Source organism: Carcharodon carcharias, chromosome 9, assembly GCF_017639515.1.
Source record: "Carcharodon carcharias isolate sCarCar2 chromosome 9, sCarCar2.pri, whole genome shotgun sequence".
Taxonomy (NCBI): Eukaryota; Metazoa; Chordata; class Chondrichthyes; order Lamniformes; family Lamnidae; genus Carcharodon; species Carcharodon carcharias.
Window position 1 is genome coordinate 142,434,175 of NC_054475.1, and position 23,880 is coordinate 142,458,054.

Consider the following 23,880-nt stretch of genomic DNA (forward strand, 5'->3'; position numbering starts at 1 on the left):
GCACCTGAAAGCACGCCTCATAAAAATGTTGGCCCCAGATCTTTATTTTTATTTAACTTCCTAACGGAACTTTCAGCACGTCCTTGGGTGAGGTTTGGTGAAAAACATAAAGGCCGCCTGGCCGATTCGCCCATCCACTAACCGTAAGATTGGGCGGGTCACGAAAAGTCACAGACAGTCGCGCCATTAATGGGCTTAATTGTCGGCGGGCACGCTTCCGACTTTTGTGCGCACCCGCCGAGCGAAATATCGCGTGAGGGCACAATGACATCAGGACGCTCGCCCGACGTCATCTCGCCCACAAGATGTAAAATTCTGCCCCTGAGGGAAAATATCTCAGTAAAGAGAGAGGGAGAATACCACACTGAGGGATTACATTCTGCCCGGACACAGTAATTAGGTAGTGAGTAAGCTGAGTAAATAATGAATGTACAAAGCCCTGGTAACATAATTAAAATCCTCCAGACACTCCACGTAGCCATACATACTGATACCATTGTTGTATCCTGAAATCTAAAAATGTGCCACAATGCTGCACCTGGTATTCTGTAGTCTATGAAGATAATGTTATGTCAATGAAACATAACCCAAGAATAAGTATACTCTTACCTTTGTTGATTCTGCCATCCCTGTAGAGGCAGCCCACAGGCTGGATGCTAGTCACATAGATTGGAACCTTATATTTATTTTCACGGCCGCCTGAAATAGTTATTCCCAGAGACTCACGAGGCTCCTTTCTCACTGGAACTGTCTTCTCCTGGCACATTGAAGGCTGTGATAGATCCTTAGGGGAAATAATGTTAAAACTAATGTTAAAAAATACTTTGGCCCTATTTACATGTCAAAACCATTAAAATATTGTAATTGTATGGAGTTCCATTATGTTGTAGGGAATTTTTTTTTAAAAAGAGGAAGCTAAAGGGTGATGGGAAATTATGGATTTGCCATCCAATAATTCAAATGAAAACCTCCTCTGCCCTAATCTGGGAATTCGGGTCTGCATGACTCTCCTTCAAACCTCTGATGAAGAGTCATTGGATGCAAAACGTTAACTCTGTCTCTCTCTCCACAGATGCTGCCAGTCCTGCTGAGTTTTTCCAGCATTTTCTGTTTTTATTTCAGATTTCCAGCATCCACAGTATTTTGCTTTCACTGAAGTAATCCACATTGTTCTTTCACCATCGCTCACTTTTAAATTTTCCTCCTCCTCCCCTTTAATTTATCATATTCTATTTTCCACTGACGTGATCAGGATGTAACTTGCTCCCGGGCCTTAAGTCCTCACAACCATCCACCAGGCATGGGACTTTGTTCCATTTTCCTCCTCTTCCAAGCAGGGAAGTCGTCACGTGGAAAAGACACAGGCGAGAGTCTGCACCTTTTCATGTTGATCACTAGGGGTAGATCATAGTGCAACATGACACTAATCCTTATGGAGGGTTTAACAGCTAAACATAAACCAATGAATGGAACACAACTGGAGGGGCTTCTCATATTACAGCTATGAGCAAATGTCTTTCACTCACCTAACAGACTAAAAGCAAAATCTGAGGGCAGGCATGTTAATCCAGATGCACTCATTTTCCATTATGTCTCCCGTATTACATTGTCATAATGGAGACAGAACGGCTCAGGAGGAAACCATTGGGTCCTCAGGGTGTCTTTAAAGAACAAAGCAACTCCATCACTGACTGTGAGCCGCCAGCATTTCCAGTGCTCTGAAGTATTTTCTCACGACCAAACTTGCCACGTACTCAGAGTCAACAAGTAGATATATTTCTTACTGCATTGATTTCAATCATCCTGGCAGGAAGATGAAATCTTGATTTGCATTTGTTTTGTGATAATTGGGAGTGGCTGAAGGAGACAGACTTAAAAGACAGACTCACATTACTTTGCCTCAAAATAGATACAGTCATGTCACCATTAATCATCTTCCAAATTTTCTTCTGGAATATGTGGAACACAAAGTCGTGTTCAGGCCACAGCTCACTAACATCGATCTCCTTTTATCTGGCATAAATCAATCTCATAGCCCAAGGAAGTTTACATTCAATGTAATTTTTGTACTCAATCTTTATTTTCATGCCTAAGGCATTGATAAAAATTACACACGAACACCACTCAATTTCCATTTTGACAAGGGCAGTGAAGGTTCCTTTTTAAATCAGTATTGTACTATTTTTATTTTAAAAATTAAAACAGGCCTAGTTGAGAAAATAATATATAAAAATCAGAATTAAATTACTGCAGTCTCAGATATTCCTCTACAAATTGAAAAATAAAAATCAGGGACCGATTTTTAATCCAATGAGAATTTAAAGATCAGGCGATTTCACCAAAATTTCCCACATTCTGAAAATAAGGAAATTCTGTTCTATACTTGGTTAGCTCCTGTCAAAATACTTGCTTGTTTGGTATTCCAACAGTCAGTGAAGTGGGTACAGAGCTCTGATGGAAAGCCCATACAAATAGTAGTCATTCACTGTCACGATATTGCTGTACTCACCTTTTGGTAGTGTGAGCGTCGACGGCAATGATGCTGCAGTGATTTATTGCGATGACGTGAGGGGCTGCTGTTGCTTGATCCAGCTTCATCAATAATTTCCGGGCTCTGGTGGTCAGTGTATCTCTGGACCGCAAAGTTAACATTTCCCTCACTGGACTAAAGAGATGAACAGTAACTGGCTCATTTATTTTGCATCAGTCGATTCTAAACTTTTTTGCGACTTTTAGGCTGATACACATTTGCAGCAAGACAACCATATCAGTCATTCTCCCCTCCTTTCTGACAGGATAGTATCATTGAGAGTACCACCTCTGTCCAACTGATTAGGTTCATGCTGAGCATCTAGAGCAGACATTACTAAGTCAATAAAATTCCGTCAGCCACAGGAATATGTTTTACTACATTACACGACCTGTTGCCTCTTCTACTCAGGACACAGCATTGATCACAAGCTAGATACATTCTAGTTCAGTCATCCAATCCCACTCTCCAATCACTGCAGCATTCCACTTGCTTCTGAAACAATTCCAAAGGAACTGCTTTCACCTCCACTGACGGAAAAAGATTCTGATATAGTGAAACTCTGAATATAGGAAAGTCCATATAATTATTAATAGTTCTAGACCTATTGCTTTCATGGAATGATGATCAATCCTGTAGCTTATTTTCTGACCCTTTAGGGGGAATGCTTGACCTCCACTCAGCAACTGTCCAGGGTAACGTGTTTGAGATCAAAATTTCACCCATCAGGAACTGCGAATTCAAATTCACGGTTGTTCACTCTGCTCAGAAGTGTTTTGGAATACTCATGGAAGTGACCCTTGAGTAAGGGGCTGCTTTGGAATGAAACTGCTGACAAAAAGTTAGCTCAGAACATCCAGATTGGTTTAGTTGAATTTGAGGTGGGTATGAGTTAATTAGGAAGTTAGGAACAATAGAAGCTAGGTGGAACATTTCACCAAAAGACAAATGAGGTAATGCAATAAGTTATCAGCGAAAATTGTTAAATTGCATAAGATGATAAAAGAGCCAAGAGGAAGTGGGGTGGAGGAGGGAAGATGGTGAGATTGGGGAGGGAGTGAGAGGAGAGGAGAGGGAAGTGGGAGAGAGAGAAATGGAAGGAGGAAAGGGGGAAAGAGGGGAAAAGAGAAGGGGGGAGAGAAAGAGAGAGAGAGAGAGAGAGAGAGAGAGAGACAGGAGAAGGGTAAGAGAAGGGATGGAAGGAACGGGAGAAGGAAAACATCAAGAAGTTTGATAGGAAGATGAGCAGCTGAAATTAATCTTTGTACAAGGGGATGAACTTGTTTGGTCTTAAACTGTCTTTTCCTAAAAATTTTTATGCACTGGACTCAGGGGGTACACTGAAACCCTGAATTTACCTGTATTATCTGTGCTGCAATTTCTGGCGTTCCATTTTTGAGGTCCTGCTGATTAATCATAAGCACTTTATCATTATTTCGCAGCTTTCCATCCCGAGCAGCTAGGCCACCTGCCAGTAGATCCAGAATAAACACTCCAGGCTCATCTGGCTTTCGAATTAGTTTAATGCCCAGCGGCTCGCCTCTGTCCCTCTTGTGCAAAATTACATTCAGAGTCTGCTTGTGGCTGCTGTTACTGCTATTCCTTTCTTGAGAAGATCCTCGAATGGCAAACCCTCTTTCTTGAAGCACTGTGAGCCGTGATACAGAGCAGGGCCTCCGCAGTACACTGATGGCATAGCTGTGTGGAACACTGGTGATATTTACACCATTCACCTTTGAGGAACAGAAGAGGATAAGATAAAAGCAAAATATTGCAGATACTGGAAATCTGAAATAAAAACAGAAGAGGCTGGAAAAGCTCAGCAGCTCTGACAGCATGTGTGAAGAGAGAAAGAGTTAACATTTTGAGTCTATATGACTTTTCTTCAGAACTCTGACGAAGCTCTGAAGGAGTCATATGGACTCGAAACTTTAACTCTCGTTTCTCTCCCCACAGATGTTGTCCGACCTACTCAAAACAGGCAGAGGAGTGGCAACTGGCCTCCGGGCAGGGGCAGAATTTTGGATGGCAGGAGGACTGCCAGGTACAACTGAAGCAATGGGGCACTGCCACTCGGCAAGTCACAGGAGGGAGTTCCGGGAGGGTCACATGTTTAGGAAGAGAAGAGGGAGGCTGAGCATGAAAGACCTAAAATTTTTCACGCTAGACCTGGAGGACCACTTCTGCTGGAAGAGACATTAATCCTGGTCTCATTTATAATATAGTCTGTACAAATCAGCCCACAATATTAATCCAAACTTGTGGTATTGAAAGAATTGATACAGATGGAGTTAGTGCTCCTGAGGTTTGGTACAAGGCTTATTATTAGGGCCAAGCAAGTGGGCAATATAAAAGGCTGAATGGCAGGAGGCTGAGCCTTTTGGACTCATTTCATACAGGACCCTCACAGCCATCAGAAAAGGACTTTCGTTCCATTAATCTGTGGTGTCCTAGAACTACAACCCAACAGTGAAATGAATGCTTGTTGATTGCATCGCTCACTTTCCTGAATGAGCTGTTGATTTTTGGAAAGCGCCTGTCACATTATAACAGGCTTATCCAATGTACGGCCCACAGGCTGAATGCAACATGCGAAGCCGCTCTATGAGGCCGCTGGAGCCAGTTTCTAACATTCCGGTCAAACATCTTCAATGGAAGATTCTGCATGGAGCTGCTCCTCCAATCGGAGGCTGCTTCTCTCCTGCATTTGCTGCTGACAGGCTCACCAGTGAGCCTATATGTAGCAAATGAGGGAAAGAAACAGTCTCCGATTGGAGGAGCAGCAAACATCAGTGTTGGTGAGTGTGCGGAGGTCTGTCGGGTGGAGGGAAGCAAACGTATGGTGGGGCTGGAGTCCAGGGAGCCAGATACGTTGGGCCCCTGGAGGGCGAGGGAGGCGCCCAGTTTCAGGTTTCGTCCTCGCTCTCACCACCACAGATGTGCTCACTGAGTGATGGGGAGTGACTGAGCACCGAGAGTGGGAGTGAGCCGGACAAACACACATTGACCCTCTCACACTTATTTTCTATTAATTACTTAATTAATTAGTTTTTTATTAATTTCATTTTTATTACTCTTTCTTAAATTAACAATTTATTGCTATGACATTGCTGTACTTTTGCTCAGCAATTGTTTCTTTCCATAAAACCTAACTTTTTCTATTTGATTATTGTTGTGCCAAACCTTGTCTTTTCAAAATTTGTTCATCGGACCCTTGAGTGAGAAAAATATACAAATGTGTCCCTCCCCCCGACCCTGCCACAAGCGAAGAGGTTGGACAAGCCTGCTTTAAAACTTATTATGGCATAAACAATCTCAGTCAATAAGTCAAAAGGGCAATACCCAAGACATTACAGGTTAGGTTGTGCATCTTATCAGATTCAGAAATAGCACTATTGGCAGCGAGCCCGTTACCTCTGTTATATGGTCTCCAGGTGCAAGTTTTCCATTTCTAGCAACAATGCTGTCACGAAGAATCTCCTGAATCACAATGTTACACAGCGGTGTATCTTTACCCCCAACTATTTGAATTCCCAGCTCCTCCAGAGGATCTACGCGTTGAATTTCAACAACAGTAGTTTCTGCTAAAAGGCTGGACAATCGAGGCAAGTCTGCAGCAAAAAGAAATTCGCATCAGTTTCATTCGACGGGAAGAAATGGTGGCAGATCAAGCCAAAATTAATCACACATGAAACCGATTTGTTGGCTCCAACAGCATTTTAGGCAAATGTTGTGGGCAGGTTGTGAATTATATCTACGTGAGGTGCAAAAACGTCCAGAAATTAGAACAAAAAGTAGCGCACACATATGGCGTCTTTTACGTCCTCAGGTGGCCCAGTGAGTTCTACAGCCAATTAAGTACTTTTTGAAATGTGGTCACTGTTATAATGCAGGAAAAGCAACAACCAATATTCACACAGCAAGCTCTCACACACTGCAATGTCATAATGACCACAGAATCATAGAAACTTACAAAACATAAGGAGGCCATCTGACCCATTGTGTCCCCTCTGGCCAACAAGGAGCCATTCAGTCTAATCCCAATTTCCAGCTCTCGGCCCATAACCTAGTGCATATTCAATTACTTTTCAAATGTTGTGAAGGTTTTCTGCCTCTTCCAGCCTTTCCAGCAGCGAGTTCCAAATCCCCACGATCCTGAGGTGAAAAAAATTTCCCCTTGAATCCCCTCTAAACCTCCTACCCTAAACCTGTGCCCCCTGGTTATGGACCCCTGAATCAAGGGGAATGGGGCCTTCCTATCCACTCTATTTAGATCCCTCCTAATTTTATATACTAGTTAGATCTCCCCTCTGCTTCCTCCATTCCAAAGAAAACAAACCTAGCCCATCCAATCTCTCCTCATAACTAAAATTCTCCAGTCCAGGCAGCATCCTTATAAATCTCCTCTGTATCAGTTTAGAAACGTTCCTCTTTCAAAAATATTGGGCATAAGCAGACGGACGATGGATGAGGACATCAGTAAGTCCAAAGCAAAAACAGAAAATGTGGGAAACATTCAGCACATCAGCACCTTTGAACAAAGTGAAAAAGGAAAGTTAACGCTTCAGGTCTAATCCTTTGACAAAAGCCGAAAATGCTGCTTGAACTGTTGAGTGCTTCCAGCATTTTCCGTTCTTGTTTCAGATTTCCAAAATTCTGCAGTAATTTACTTTATGGAATAACTGCTGATAGCGTGAAGAAAATACTTTTGAGTATTCTTAACCAATTGCCGTGGACATACAGCCCATACACACAAGTCGCACTCGCGTCAGTTACACTCGCGTCAGAGTGATAGATTGATTCCATCGCAAAAACAATAGAAAGAATACAGCTTCCCATTGCAGGCTGCATGGGAATCAAGGCGAGTGTGCAAAGATTTTGTCAGATGATCTGTTACTGTACATTAGCCTCCACTTTGTATTGTCCCCTATATCAGATTAACACTGAATTGAGTTTGCAGGAACTACAGGTTCACAGAGCAGGACAACTGACCACCCAAAGGTCCTACCGTGGTGGGTTCTTTCTCTTGGTTCAACTAAAATCAAAGGGATGTCATTACTATGAAACAAAGCACTTTTCCAATTTTCTGACGCCTTGTATTATTCCCAGATTGCATATGCCATAGATTAAGATTGAGTAATAGGCTCTCTTTTAAATCTACACCCTGCTTAAGGCTCTTTTGCCAAAACACATTGGAACCTATAGGGGTAGGAGCAGAATGACTCCCTGAAGAACATGGGATACTTTCATTCCAAAATCATTTAAAACTTTAGACTCCAATTCTCACATGTTATGGGTTTGCCACACAGATGCTAAATCACTAGTATTTAACTTTTCAGGCGTTACCCTCTCAGTCAGTTTGAACTAGTTAACCTCCATCTGGGTCATCCTGATGCAAGCAAATACCTGATAATGGGTTGTTTTGTGTAAGTTGGGTTCCTTATATTCTCAGCACTGGTATGGAAAGTCCTGCTAGAAACAATTTTTAATACACTTTATGTTCCATAAAACTGTACAGAACAGTTGCCCTGTTGCCTGCAGAGTTTTAAAATTTACAAATGTTAACAACCCTGCACTTTGAAATCTGTGGGCACTTTTAAAATATTTCTACATAAGGGAAAAGTGTAAGCTCATCAAATTCTGCATTCTCCTTGAGATAAAAACAAAAAAACTGCGGATGCTGGAAATCCAAAACATAAACAGAATTACCTGGAAAAACTCAGCAGGTCTGGCAGCATCGGCGGAGAAGAAAAGAGTTGACGTTTCGAGTCCTCATGACCCTTCAACAGAACTTCAGTTCGAGTCCAGGAAAGAGCTGAAATATAAGCTGGTTTAAGGTGTGTGTGTGGGGGGCGGAGAGATAGAGAGACAGAGAGGTGGAGGGGGTTGGTGTGGTTGTAGGGACAAACAAGCAGTGATAGAAGCAGATCATCAAAAGATGTCAACGACAATAGTACAATAGAACACATAGGTGTTAAAGTTAAAGTTGGTGATATTATCTAAACGAATGTGCTAATTAAGAATGGATGGTAGGGCACTCAAGGTATAGCTATAGTGGGTTTTTTTTTAATAATGGAAATAGGTGGGAAAAGGAAAATCTTTATAATTTATTGGAAAAAAAAAGAAGGGGGAAACAGAAAGGGGGTGGGGATGGGGGAGGGAGCTCATGACCTAAAGTTGTTGAATTCAATATTCAGTCCGGAAGGCTGTAAAGTCCCTAGTCGGAAGATGAGGTGTTGTTCCTCCAGTTTGCGTTGGGCTTCACTGGAACAATGCAGCAAGCCAAGGACAGACATGTGGGCAAGAGAGCAGGGTGGAGTGTTAAAATGGCAAGCGACAGGGAGGTTTAGGTCATTCTTGCGGACAGACCGCAGGTGTTCTGCAAAGCGGTCGCCCAGCTTACGTTTGGTCTCTCCAATGTAGAGGAGACCACATTGGGAGCAACGCATGCAGTAGACTAAGTTGGGGGAAATGCAAGTGAAATGCTGCTTCACTTGAAAGGAGTGTTTGGGTCCTTGGACGGTGAGGAGAGAGGAAGTGAAGGGGCAGGTGTTGCATCTTTTGCGTGGGCATGGGGTGGTGCCATAGGAGGGGGTTGAGGAGTAGGGGGTGATGGAGGAGTGGACCAGGGTGTCCCGGAGGGAGCGATCCCTACGGAATGCCGATAAGGGGGGTGAAGGGAAGATGTGTTTGGTGGTGGCATCATGCTGGAGTTGGCGGAAATGGCGGAGGATGATCCTTTGAATGCGGAGGCTGTGTTGATGTGACGTAAGGTGTCAGAGGAATCACGGATGTAGGTGGGAAGGAACTGGACAAGGGGAGAGAGAAGGGAGTCAAGATAACGAGAAATGAGTTCTGTGGGGCAGAACTTGACCTCTCTGTCTCAATCTCTGGTGATAGACTGTCCACCAATATCCATTACAAACCCACCGACTCCCACAGCTATCTCGACTACAGCTCCTCACACCCCACTTCCTGTAAGGACTCCATCCCATTCTCTCAGTTCCTTCGCCTCCGTCGCATCTGTTCCGATGATGCTACATTCAAAAACAGTTCCTCTGACATGTCCTCCTTCTTCCTTAACCGAGGTTTTCCACCCACGGTCGTTGACAGGGCCCTCAACCGTGTCCGGCCCATCTCCCGCGCATCCGCCCTCACTCCTTCTCCTCCCTCCCAGAAACATGATAGGGTCCCCCTTGTCCTCACTTATCACCCCACCAGCCTCCGCATTCAAAGGATCATCCCCGCCATTTCCGCCAACTCCAGCATGATGCCACCACCAAACACATCTTCCCTTCACCCCCCTTATCGGCATTCCGTAGGGATCGCTCCCTCCGGGACACCCTGGTCCACTCCTCCATCACCCCCTACTCCTCAACCCCCTCCTATGGCACAACCCCATGCCCACGCAAAAGATGCAACACCTGCCCCTTCACTTCCTCTCTCCTCACCGTCCAAGGGCCCAAACACTCCTTTCAAGTGAAGCAGCATTTCACTTGCATTTCCCCCAACTTAGTCTACTGCATTCGTTGCTCCCAATGTGGTCTCCTCTACATTGGAGAGACCAAACGTAAGCTGGGCGACCGCTTTGCAGAACACCTGCGGTCTGTCCGCAAGAATGACCCAAACCTCCCTGTCGCTTGCCATTTTAACACTCCACCCTGCTCTCTTGCCCACATGTCTGTCCTTGGCTTGCTGCATTGTTCCAGTGAAGCCCAACGCAAACTGGAGGAACAACACCTCATCTTCCGACTAGGGACTTTACAGCCTTCCGGACTGAATATTGAATTCAACAACTTTAGGTCATGAGCTCCCTCCCCCATCCCCACCCCCTTTCTGTTTCCCTCTTCTTTTTTTTTTCCAATAAATTATAAAGATTTTCCTTTTCCCACCTATTTCCATTATTAAAAAAAAATCCCACTAGAGCTATACCTTGAGTGCCCTACCATCCATTCTTAATTAGCACATTCGTTTAGATAATATCACCAACTTTAACACCTATGTGTTCTATTGTACTATTGTCGTTGACATCTTTTGATGATCTGTTTCTATCACTGCTTGTTTGTCCCTACAACCACACCAACCCCCTCCACCTCTCTGTCTCTCTATCTCTCCGCCCCCCACACACACACCTTAAACCAGCTTATATTTCAGCTCTTTCCTGGACTCGAACTGAAGTTCTGTCGAAGGGTCATGAGGACTCGAAACGTCAACTCTTTTCTTCTCCGCCGATGCTGCCAGACCTGCTGAGTTTTTCCAGGTAATTCTGTTTTTGTTCTGCATTCTCCTTGCCTGAGTATCGTTCATTAAGGGGCGAAAAACAGGCAATCATGATGAAAGCCTCTCTTTCACCCAGCGATTAAAGTATTCAACAATGGGGATTTCTAACAAAATGAATTAGGGTAAGATGGACTAAAACATACAAAACAAGTGTGTACATACATTGCTTATTGTGGTGATTAGATTGTGTGTGTCTTAAATTTTGATACTTCTTTTAAAAACGTGTTAATTTTGGGCTGAATAATGTTGAATAAGTGTGTCCAGCGCAGTGGGACAAATGGTGAAAGGCAGCCGGATTGGCAGCAGTTTTGTGCAGGGGCCCCATACCCGTAAGGAACCAATCATAAGATAACCCAACATCATTTCACATTGGGTCCGTACATCAGTGGGAAATTCCATCACATCAAATTCGCGCTGAAGTGAGCCTATGGTCTGGAAGTAAAAATAACACAGGGTCTAACTAACTGTGGTCACAACCCCCACTAACATTTTGAGTCTACTTTCAGTTATTTTGACCTTGGTAGATATACTGTAAAACAGTATAGACGTACACTCACCTTTCACTATCCTGTAAAGGACATCTTGTGGCTAGTCGTGTCAATGAAGAATTGAAGCAGACTACAGCCCTTTTTTTTTTTAAACAGTACTAGCTGCCACAAACCAGGCAAGTTTAAAGGTCCACTGAAATTTAATGATCCTTGACAGGCCAGCAAGAAGCTAAGTGGATAGGATTTAGGATTGGGCAGGGGTTGGGGGAACTGAGGTCACGGGGTGGGGTTTAGTTTCGGAGGGGGTGGGGGTCGAGGTTGGGGTTGCCACCGGGGGGGGTGGTACGATGGGGGTGTTCAGGCCTCATGTCAGTTCGGGCAGAGGGAAAAATAAAATTAAATCGATCCTGGCAGTGGAGGGTGGGATGAGGGAAGACCCCCTAGGGGTGTCAAGAACATGGGCAGAGACAGTCTGGGTCTGTACAATAGTTAGCCAGGAGTTAGAAGTGGTTTTAATCCTTCTAACTTATTCTGGGTAACTATTGGTGTAACCCAATAGGAACAATCTGAATTTTGTGATTAAAATCACATTTTTGGATGGTTCCCAGTGCAGGGCAGTTGCCCGGGGTTGTTTGCACTTCTGGGCAATTGCTCTGCAACTCTTACTTGGGAACTTCCAAAGAGGATTCCCCAGCTCATCTTTGGGGTACCCCCCATACGACACCAAGCAACTCGCAAGTTACAGCCCAATATATCTTGTAGATGGTACACACTGCTGCTACTGTGCTTCGGTGGTAAAGGGAGTGAATGTTGAAGGCGGTGGATGGGGTGCAAATCAAGCAGGCTGCTTTGTTCTGGATGGTGTTGAGCTTTGTGAGTATTGTTGGAGCTGCACTCATCCAGGCAAATGGAGAGTATTACATCAAACTCCTGATTTGTGCCTTGTAGATGGTGGGCAGGCTTTGGGGAGCCAGGGTGTGAGTTACTCACTGCAGAATTCCCAGCCTCTGACCTGCTTTTGTAGCCACAGTATTCATATGGCTAGTCCAGTTCAGTTCCTGGTCAATGGTAACCCCCAGGATGTTGATAGTGGGGGATTCATGATGGTAATGCCATTGAATGTCAAGAGGAAATGGTTGGATTCTCTCTTGTTGGAGATGGTCATTGCCTGGCACTTGTGTGTATATATATATATTTAAAAATAGATATATATGAGATATCATATTGATTTGCATTCATACAGCACCTTTCACAACCTCAGAATGCCTCAAAAGCACTTCACAGCCAATTAAGTACTCCTGAACTGTCGTCACTATTGTAGTAAATATTTCCACAGTTCAGGCTAGCCAGGTAAATGACATGCTCCTTTCCCAAAACACATACTATCATCTAGTCTGAAGGATAGTCTGTAGGTTGATCTCAGACTTCTGTCTATCCTACTGCAAAAACAGCTAGCAGTGACTCACGTTCCAATTTTTCATCCCTCAAGATGAAGCTGGAATTAGGAAATGTTCAAGAATTCCTCTCACGTCTGCCCACAATCCAATCAAGTTCTAATTATTTTTCACAAAAAAAAGGCATTCCAGTTTTCAAGGACCCCAAAACCAATAACAATCCATTAGCCTTACTTATAATTGGCCTGATACTTATTTGTAGTAACTAGGGACCATAATAGGAGCTGCATAACAGAAAATATAATGGTGGACATGTTTGGTTGACAAGTTGTTGAAGACCCAATTTTGGTATAAATGTGGTACTGCATTGTTGTGCAAAATTCCATCTAGAATGTTGTGCTGTATGTCATCTCAGTGAGCATGTAAATACTACACCATAGACTGCTCCCAACTTCTTTACAGCAACAGCATTGAGTAGTTATGGGGGTGTAATGAATGGTTGAGGGGTAGGGAGTGCTGCAGGCAGTTAATATTTTGGGAACTTCCAGTAGTTAATATTTGGTGAGCAGTGGGTGAGAAAGAGAGGAGAGAAGTAGAGGGAGGTGGGAGAAGAGGGAGGGGAGGGGAGGGAGGGAGAAGAAGAAAAAGGAGAGGAAGGCTTTAAGTGGATAGAAGGCAGTGGAGGAAGAGAGAGTGGCCAAAGAGGACAGGCTAATTTCAGTTGCAAATTATGTACCTGTAGCCTGAATTTATTTTTAAGCTACTCATCATTTCATTAATGTATTCATTATTTCTTGAATGACTGGCTATTTAGTGACTTACTTACTGGCCCACATGTTCCTGAACCACAGTTTACCTAGTTAATAAAATAGCTCATCCACTCCACCTGAATTCCAACTACTATTTCACGCTCTACCATTTATTTAATTTTCAGCCACCTGCCTCCACTCAGCCGCCATTTATTTTCTTAAGTTGTCAAAGTCCAATTTCATTTCATTCATTTAATAACTTTCCTGCCCAACTTAAAGCCAATGTAATTTGATTCATTTTGGAGACGGCAGTACAAAGTTGTAGAGGTGGGGAGGGAAGAGAGCTGGAGAGGGTCACTAAACTGGTTTCACTAATTGTATAAAATAATTGGATGCATAACGAGACAGTGATCCAACTGATGTCACTAATTACAGCAGTGAAATTCATACCGATTATTAACCACCACCCAAATTGCACCATAATATTTATTAAATGTTTGGTTAATTATTTCAGTTTCAATTTTAAAAGGTCTTTGCTATATTTAAAAATCACAAGCTGCTATTTTGGATTTGACAGATGGTTTTCCAGTTTGGACAGTGAGGTCTGAATTTAATTTATAAAAAAAACTTCCATCTGGCAGCTCATGAACATGACAAGCAGGAACTGAAATGAAGGACACCTTACCTAGGAGTAAAATACAGGTTAAAGAAATTTGAAAGCATGAGAGAAATGGGCCTCCACTGGTTGTCAATCAACAACGTACCATTTTGTTTAAACCCAAACACAACTTTCTGCAAGGGAAGTGGTTTTCAATTTTATGGAGACCAGGCAGATTCTTACCATCTTCTTCACGATCTTCTTCAAAAGCAGGGTTCACAAGTCCAGGCTCAGCTGTGCGGAGTGAAACAACAGCAGCTGCAGAACCTTCTGCAGCTATTGTTGCATCATCTGATGCAACGTCTTGGTTCGTCTTCAAGCTAGACTGTCTCTTGTTTTCAATTTTAACTCTGTGTTTTGTCAGACCTGGGCATCTAAGAAAAATCAAAAGATCATCACCGTGTTAAAAAAGAGAAATTATCAGGAGACAAAGAGACTGTTATAATCCATACAAACTGTTTTGTTGCACGCAAGACCTGAAAATCAAACTTAACTGCCTCTGAGTCACTAGTTTTCAAAAGGTTTTTTCTGCAAAGGAGCACCTGCAATTTCCATCACATACCCAGGGACGCTTAGAAAAGACCAACACATACCAGGGACGCTTTGTGAATGCTGACACACTTTGGACACCCCAAGATGCACTCCAAGTCTCGTTCCCCAACCAGCCCCCATCCCCCATCCCCCAACCTTCATGCTAACTTCCAAAAGTCTGTGCAGGAATCCAAAGGACAACAGTGTTTTCATTACTGAAGATATGTAGTAATATCAAATGTGATCAAAATACATTGTGCACAATCTTCAGGACATTGCACTGCCAGTATGCCCAGCACCAGATAGACAGAAATAAGATGACCTGCCAAATACCATTTGGAAAACTTTTGGCATTTATGTAGTGCCTTCATAGCTTCAGGGTGTCACAAAGTGTTCACAGTCAATTAATTGCTTCTGTCATTTTCTTTTCAGGCAAACATGGGAGCCAATTTATGCTCAAAGTCTAATAATCAGTGGGATAATGACTTCTAATGCTGGTTGAAGGATAAATAAAAGACATCAAGAGAACTCCCATGTTCTTTGATTAGTGCCCTGGGATCTAATGTTCCCTTTAATTTTTCTTTGTTGTGTATGACTCATTTATTGCACTGTATGGGACATTCAAGGTTGCTGTGCAGCCACTTATATATGCATCTTAGAGGGTCAGTTGGTTGTGCATGGCTTGTTTATTGCACTGTAAGGTACATTGCTGCATAATATCTGCATAGTTTACAGGAGATACTGATGGGATATAAACAGGCAGAGCCTCAAATCAATAGTTCATCCAAAAGATCTCTCACATCCAACAATGATGCACTCCCTCAGTGCTACACTGATCATCACCTCTTGACTATTAAGTCTACTTGCCACTTTCCAATAGTTACAGCAGCATGACAAGGGGAAAAGCACAGGAGAATGTCGAATGTAAAATTGTCGATTGACTCCATTAATCTCACTCCTTACAGAGACACTATCCAGTCTGTCCCATCAAGAGTTAACCTTATTTGATCTCCTGATGTAAACTGCTAACCATAGGTAATTTGTTCAAAAAAAAAGACACAGGCCCACACCCCCCTCCTTTAATCCAGAATCAGGTTGGCATATTACTAAATAGAAACTCAAAAACATTCACTAATATAAAAATGAAATCAGTTGGGGAATTAACAAAAGTGAAGGTAAGCTGATTAAAGATTAACAGAGTTGGTTTATAATTTGGCAGAGTCTCCAGTGAATTTTTCAGTTAATCACAAGGTTCAAATCAATATGCAACAACACATGCATTTTGAAACATGGGAAGAGGAATTAACATCGACATATCCATTAACAAAATTAGGGAATCAAAATCTATGCTGAACAATATGGGGCAGATTGCAAAAGGGGCAGATCAACTTGAGTAGATTCTTCCCTGTTTGAGAAAGTGTAAAAGACTCCTTTTGCTATCAATTGAGCCCTCCCTCAATTAGAACTGTCTGATCCACAATGGCTCCCGGTCAAACTACGCCTTGATTTTAAAATTTCCTTCCTTGTTTACAAATCTCTCCACGGCCTCGCCCCTCTCTATCCATATAATCTCCTCTAGCCGATAACACACTGAGCTATCTGCACTCATTTAACTCTAGTTTTTTGAGCACACCCAATTTTAATTACTCGAACATTGGTGGCTGTGCCTTTAGCTGGTGAGTTGCTAAATTCTGGAATTATCTCCAGAAACCTCTCTAACTCCCCACCTCTCTCTTTTCCTTTAAGACACTCCTTAAAACCGATCTTTGACCAATCCTTTGGCCATTAAGACATATAGCAAGAGTTTCTATGGATATTTTAAAAGAAAAGAGTTAACAAGGTGAGCATTGGTCCTATAGAAAGTTACTCTGAAGAAACTTACAATCACCAGAGAATTGGTACTAAGCAAATTGTTGGAGCTGTGGGCTGACCAAGTTCCCAGGTCTTGGTGGACTTCATTCTAGGGTCTTAAAAGAGGTGGCTCGTGAGATAGCTGAGGCATTGAAGTTAATTTTCCAAAATTCCCTAGATTAGGGGAAGGCTCCATTAGGTTGGAAAATAGCAAATGCAACTCTTTTATTCAAAAAGGGAGGGAGACAGAAAGCAGGAAACTATAGGCCAGATAGCTTAACATCTGTCATAGGAAAAATGTTAGAAGCTATTACTAAAGATGTTATAGCAAGGTATTTTAGATAAATTCAAGGTAATCAGGCAGAGTCAACATGGCTACATGAGAGTGAGATCATGCTTAACCAATTTATTGGAGTTCTTCAAAGAAGTAACATGTGCTGTGGATAAAGGGAACTGGTAGATGTACTGGTATGGGTAGAAGATTGGCTAGCTAATAGGAAGCAGAGCTGGCATAAATGGGTTATTTTCTGGTTGGCAACGTGAAATGAGTGGTGTTACGGATCAGTGCTGGGGCCTCAACTTTTTACAATTTACATAAATGACTTGGATGAAGGAATGGACAGGATGGTTGCTAAATTTGCTGATTATACAAAGATAGTTAGGCAAGTAAATTGTGAAGAGGACATGAGGAGGCTACAAAGGGACGGATGCAGGGGGATTTGGGTGTCCTAGTGCATGAATCGCAGAAGGTTAGAATACAGGTACAGCAGATAATTAAGAAAGCTAATAGAATGTTATCATTTATTGGGAGGGGAATTGAATACAAAAGTAGAGAGGTTATGCTACAGTTATACAGGGCATTGGTGAGACCACGTATGGAATATTGTGTGCAGTATTGGTCTCTTTATTCAAAGAAGGATGTAAATGTGTTGGAAGCAGTTCAGAGAAGATTTGCTAGGCTAATACCTGGAATGGGTGGGTTGTCTTATGAGGAAAGTTAGATCAGACTAAGCTTGTATCCACTGGAGTTTAGAAGAGTAAAAGGCAACTTGATTGAAACATATAAGATCCTGAGGGGTCTTGACAGGGTGGATGTGGAAAGGATGTTCCTTCTTGTGGGAGAATCTAGAACTAGGGGTCACAGTTTAAAAATAAGGGGTCGCCCATTTAGGACAGAGATGAGGAGAATTTTTTTCTCAGAGGATCGTGAGTCTTTGGAACTGCCTTCCTCAAAAGGCGGTGGAAGTAGTATCTTTGAATATTTTTAAGGCAGAGCTAGATAGATTCTTGGTAAGCAAGAGGGTGAAAGGTTATCGAGTGTAGGTGGGAATGTGGAGTTAAGGTTACAATCAAATCAGCCATGATCTTATTGAATGGCGGAGCAGGTTCAAGGGGCTGGATGCCCTACTCCTGCTCCTAAGTTTTATGCTCGTTTGGCCATCTCCTCTTATGTAGCTCATTGTCAAATTTTGCTTTTTAACGCTCCTGTGAAGCCCCTGGGATATTTTACAACTTTAGGGATGCTATATAGGCACAAGTTGTTGTTGTCTCCCTCTTTAGGGGTTCTGATGTTCCATTTATTGATGCATTCACAATAATAATCAGGTCATTTACACTGTAAATCTTACAAATTCCACACTGCTTTAAATATATGTATTTTGTCATTTTTGTTAATGTATCCATTTGTGTGATTTCTATTTTCTCAAGTAAGATGATATTTCATCTACAAAGAGGTCAGAGGAATTCAAATTGCAACATTAGCAGCAGTGTATCTTTATACCTAGTGAGGAAAGAATTAGACCTATTTATATCATGGGGTGGGGCTGAATGCAATTCCTTTTCAATTGATCTCAAAAATGACGGAGATTTACCTTCACTGGGGGAAAACGAAGAGATGAACAGAAACTAACATGAAATTGCCAACAGCCTCTTCACATGCTGAGGTTGATGACTAGCTCAGCCCCAATATTATTCAAGTTGTTTATCTAATTTCACTTGAACGACAGCCAGCTAGCAGCTTTTATTGTGCTGCACACATTCTATAGGCAAATATCCTGGGCAGCAGCAACTAGAGACACTTGGCAGCGCTGTCACCAGCATTATTTAAACTAATTGGTATCCATACACTGAAGGACACACAAATCATTAGGCTTACAGTCATGATATGACACTCGTAAGCCACTTTTCATGTATAACAGGAGTGTCACTGGTGACAGATACATAGTGCTCTGTCAGTGCATTGCACTTGGCAAGATAAAGGGCTTGATGTTTGGAGAATCTACAGCATTGTCAATTCAGGAACATATGGATCTACACAACATGGGTCTCTCAATGCGCTGTCAAGTTGAAAAGAGTGGAATTCAGTGAACACAAGGACAAACGATTTTTCCATTTACATTTCATTAAAAAATTGCTACTGTGTGTGACATAGTGGAGTCTAGTGTGACCAGCATCTAACCCAAAAGATAAAGATGGGGAAAACAGAGCAAAGTAGCTACCCTCCTCAGATAGGAACAATAGGATATAAGCAGTTTAAAAGTGCCTTCCATTTGTTACTTTGGATGGTCCCTAATGGTACCACAATCACTCTGGTGCTATAAAACGGTTTCTGTGCACTCAACACACTTTTGGAAGATCAAACTCTATGATTTTATTGTTCTGTCTCTCACAGTACAACAGGGGATAACAAAGAAATTCAACACCACCATTTACCTTCCTGAATTCCTTGTGACTACACTGCATTAATAAAGACCTATCAATATGTCATCAGCCAGGAATTTCCTTTTAAGTGGAGCACAGTAGGGATAGGAAAAAGGCAGAGACCATATACATTGGATTCTCAACCACTGTTTAGGGCTGTTCCACTTTCTGGTATCACTTCCAACTGATTACAAAGCATCTGACCAAAAATGGACTGCGATAATAAGATCAAATAGGTGGTAATGACAGTGAAATAACCATATGCTGAATTTCCCATCATCATCACTTTAATAAGGATAGGTGTAACTGAAACCACAATACAAAAGCAAACCAACATTGCTAAGGGCTAAATGCATAAGCTTAATGTAAATTGAAATGATAGGTACTTGAATTCAGTGAGCAACAAACAGGGCAGAATCATCCGTGCCCACTGGTGTCAGGCGTGCTCAGATCCCTGCCATTGGACATTGGAATCCTCATTGTAATACATCTGCGCATGATTAAAAGCCCAGCCCGCCAGAACCGTCTGCCCACCCCCGCCCCGGATCGTCCGCCCATGTCAGGGTGATTGCACAATGACGTGTTTCACAACAGCACATAAAAGGCGTGCACTTGGTGGGCTACACTTTAAAAGGAAGTCAGAGGTGAGGGCACAGAAAGGTTGTACAGTGCTTGCCTGTGTCGCCTGTTGGACTTCAAGGTTGAGACTTTGGCGGGGGGGGGGGGGGGGTGAGAGGTTTGCCCTATGTTTCAGGCGCGTTGTGGCGGTGGGGCAAGGGTTGCCGTGCGGTTGATGGTAGTGCACAAGCACGTGCGGGGTAGGGTGGGGTGGGCAAGGGAAGTGACCATTCCTCTGCAGCTGAGACAGTTCAGGTGCAGCCACATTGATGTGATTGGAGTTGGATCTCTAGCTTCTCTGCCCAATCAAGCAACACAGTGGCATCAAAGTGCCACCAAGTGCTCCAGAGCTTTTCACTACTCGGGCACAGGCTGCAAACTAATGAGCGTTTTAGTCGACTGCAGAACAGTTGGACGACTACACGCATTGTACAATCTCCTTGTGAAAACTGGCCGTGGAACAGTCACGTTGGAGGCACTCACAGCCCCTTCCAATGTGATCATCCCGGTTTGGACTAGTCTCCCCCATGGTTCAAACTAACAGTGCAGCCTTGCAGTGTCGGTTAGGAGAATGTCTGTGCCTGAGCTGAGAGCACAGCATGCAGTCCAATGGGCAAAGCTGCTGCCAATTCGTCAGGTGGAGTGGGGTGGAGGCGGGTGGGGTTTCGGGCAGGCATACAGCGCATTAAACTCTGGCCATCCAAGTGGGATGTGTTAAGGGGCCTTCAGACTTAACCAAGACAAGTTCTTAGTACAGCCATGCTAACCCAAGTGTCTCTCTCTTTCATCCTGCAGAAGTACAACATCTGGATCATGAAGTCTAGCGACCTAGCTGTATGCCTCGTGGCGTACAGAGAGCAGAGACGAAGGAGAAGAGAGCGACTAAGGCACCTAGCTGTGCAGATGGAGGAGCAGCACTCTCAGGAAGAAGGGGCGGCTGGGGCTTCCGCACATGGCGCAGAAGAGCCACAGTGAGCCATCGCTGGTCAGCACCTAGTTAGACCCAGGGTCTATAGATACTGTCTTTCACTTCTCCAGATAACCGAGAACCAGTGTCGCCAAAGACTGCGCATATCCAGGGAACTGGGCGGTCACAGCTGCCAGCTACTGCAGGATTCGGTGCCACGTGGACATGGAGGGCATCAACTGCCAGTGGCCGTGAAAGTGACCATCGTGTTCAATTTTTACATCAGTGACTCCACAGGTGACCTCAGTGGGATCTCGCGAGCCTCCACCCACAAATGCATCCCTGAGGTCACGGATGCCATCTTTGCGAGTGTACACAACTTTTGTGCATTTCGCCCAGGACCAGGAAAGCCAGGATGCAAGGATGATTGGATTTTCCCAGATCTCGGGATCCCCACATGTGCAGGGTGCCATCGCCTGCATTCAGATTTCTGTCACAACACGCAGAAATCCATGTCAACAGCAAGGGATTCCGTTCGCTGAATGTGCAGCTGGTATGCGACCGCCACAAACGCATCCTACAGGTCTGCGCAGTTTCCAGGGAATGTGCACAACTCCTACATTCTAAGTCGGTCACAGATCCCAGGCATCTTCCAGGGTCCACAGAAGCTGCAGGGATGGCTTCTCAGGGACAACAGCTACGCGCAGAGGATTTGGCAGATGTCACCCATGTGGCAGCCTCGGACTGCAGCAGAGCGACGCTATAATGAGGCTCATGCTGCAACTCGCAACTTGGTGAAGTAAACAATTCGGATACTAAAAATGGGGTGATTAGGGCCTGGACCAATCTGGTGGAGGCCTACAATATAGTCCACAGAGGATGTCACGCATCATCATCTGCTGTGTCCTTTACAACCTGGCACTGCATCGGGGAAAGGAGCTGGTTGAGGAGGAGATGGAGGAGGATCCAATGAGGGGGATGCCAACAGGGATGACAAGGTCCTAGAAGGCGATGATTACGGGGATGAGACCCTCGCACTGGCCAGACAAGGCAGAAGTGCTCAGGAGGCCATCATAGCTACTAGATTTGTGCAGGATGATGACAACGACGATGACATGCAGTGAGGAGACACCATAGGTCCTCACATTGCATCTGTAAACATTTGACTCCAGTCTGGCTTTTGGCAATGCAAATACCCTCTATGAGAATGCTCCTGTCATGGAGACGCAGCGGAGACCCTAATCACTCGATTGCAGGAGGATAATCATGAAGTGCAGTGAGGACACTCCACAGATCTTCACATAGCCTCTGAGAATGTCTGACTCCAGTCTGGCCGAGAACAGTTTGCTTGCTCTCTGTGATCAGGGTCATATCATAGAGATACAGCCATGAAACTTTAAAAGCATCGGATCCTTTGTCCGCATTCAGCACCTGAGCCCTTCAGGAGCACAGTGTCACTTGTCACAGATGCTGAAGAGATGGGGGCCAGCCCCACCTTAAAAGGTACTGAGAACACACAGAGAGAATGACGGAACTCTGTGACACCTGCTCACAACATTCTGGCAGCAATAACAAGCACCATTGAGCTGCAGACATCAGTAATGTGTCCAGGGACTGAGAGGCCAGACCAATACTTTGGTCTGAAGACTGCACAAAGCACAGAGAAGAGGCACTGGACTGAGATACCTCAGTCTTCTTGTGAAGAAAGGTTTCATGTAGGAGAGGCACGAACACTGCTGATCAGAACAAGTACATAGGCAAGGAGACATTCTTGGGAGTTTATTGACAATAAGTGAACAGTGTGTACAAATGATTAACACCCATACCCAGGCTGTGCAATGACATCTTAACTTTCCTAACTCTGCCACTATGTCTTGGTGCTCTCCAGATGTCCACAGCCGAGGTGTAGGCAGCCTGCTGACCGCTACGCCCCATCTGTGATGACCTTGGCTGGCATCCTCTGCCCCTGCCTGCTTTCAGGGTCATGCTGCGTGGCAGTGGCAGTGGCAACCCCCTTGGCCTGTGGAGCACAGGAAGAGGGGAGTCAGATGGGCTGGACAGTCGTGGAGTCACCTAGATGGATAGCCCAGGGGTTATACCTGTTGATCCTCCTCCCCAGGGGTGCGCAAGGGCTCCTGGCTGATTCCTTGAGGAGAAGAGGTAGTTGGAGCGAGATTGAGCTGCCCCACAACCTATTGCTTACACACTGTTGGAGGCCAACTATGGCATCAGTCATGGGAGTTGAGCCCGCGCAGCAGTGCAGGAGTGACGTCCTGGACCAAGGTCTCCATGGCACCCGCCAACCTACCAGTGTTGACCTCGGTGCATTGGCATGCCAGTGCTATCACCACAGCCTGAAGGTGGAGGGGCTCCTCCATCAGGCTTTGTATTCTGAGGAGTGTAGCAGACATCCCTTCCAGATGTTCCCGAGCTTGCCTTTGCAGCTCCAGCAACCGTGATATCATCTGACTCGGACTCAGAAAATTTCTGGCCTCCAGCAGTCCTCCAATCGTCAGATACTTGGGAAGTCCCTGCCGCCACCTGCTGTGGATCAGACCGTGCAATGTGCTCACCAAATCCTGAGGCTATTCTAAAGCTAGGTCCCACCGAGGTGTGTCTCTGCATTGGTGGAGGGTGTGGGTGAGTGCTGAGGCAGGATTTCAAGGAGAGTTCCTCCAGATTCCTCTCCAGAGGTTTCTTCAGGGCTTGATAGGAGACCCTGGGTCATGGACTCCTTCGGCTGTTTCCCAGATGTGCCTGCAGAAGCAAGGCGAGATAATTAGTGCATGGCAGTGGCGTGTGAAACAGGAAACATCAGTCACAGCGCAATTGTCTGATGGATGTTGCATTGCTGCACCCACACCTGGAAGACCACCACTGACCTCACTGTCAGCACAGGACCGGTCCAGATCCTCGCCAGTCAGCTGGATGGCTCTGTTTTCAAAGTCTGCGAGGACCTTGATTTCAGGCATTCCTCCACTGGTCTACAACCTCTCCCTTTTGTTGTGTGCCAGCTTGTCCTCCATGAATACAGATGGAGAGAGTGTAAGCAGGACACCTTCCAGGCCAGGTGACAGGTATGCCTGGCATGTGTGGGTGGTGAGTGATCCCATGGACAGGATGAGGACATCGATGGCGTGTGTGAGAGAGAGTAAATGGTGATGTCCCTTGAAC

General features: G+C 44.3%; 1 protein-coding gene across 2 annotated transcripts in view; it reads right to left on the reverse strand.

Moving 5' to 3' along the window:
* The window catches only part of lnx2b (ligand of numb-protein X 2b), a 74,953-nt gene that overhangs the window by 12,233 nt on the left and 38,840 nt on the right, over window positions 1-23,880 (reverse strand). Inside the window, exons 3-7 of one of the 2 annotated variants that reach the window (XM_041195647.1) lie at window positions 14,283-14,473; window positions 5,945-6,141; window positions 3,889-4,263; window positions 2,510-2,665; window positions 610-784 (exon numbers count right to left, since the gene is read on the reverse strand). In XM_041195647.1, the coding sequence (XP_041051581.1) occupies window positions 610-784; window positions 2,510-2,665; window positions 3,889-4,263; window positions 5,945-6,141; window positions 14,283-14,473 (1,094 nt within the window). The remainder of the gene's footprint in view (window positions 1-609; window positions 785-2,509; window positions 2,666-3,888; window positions 4,264-5,944; window positions 6,142-14,282; window positions 14,474-23,880) is intronic. The other variant, XM_041195648.1, reaches the window with a different exon arrangement.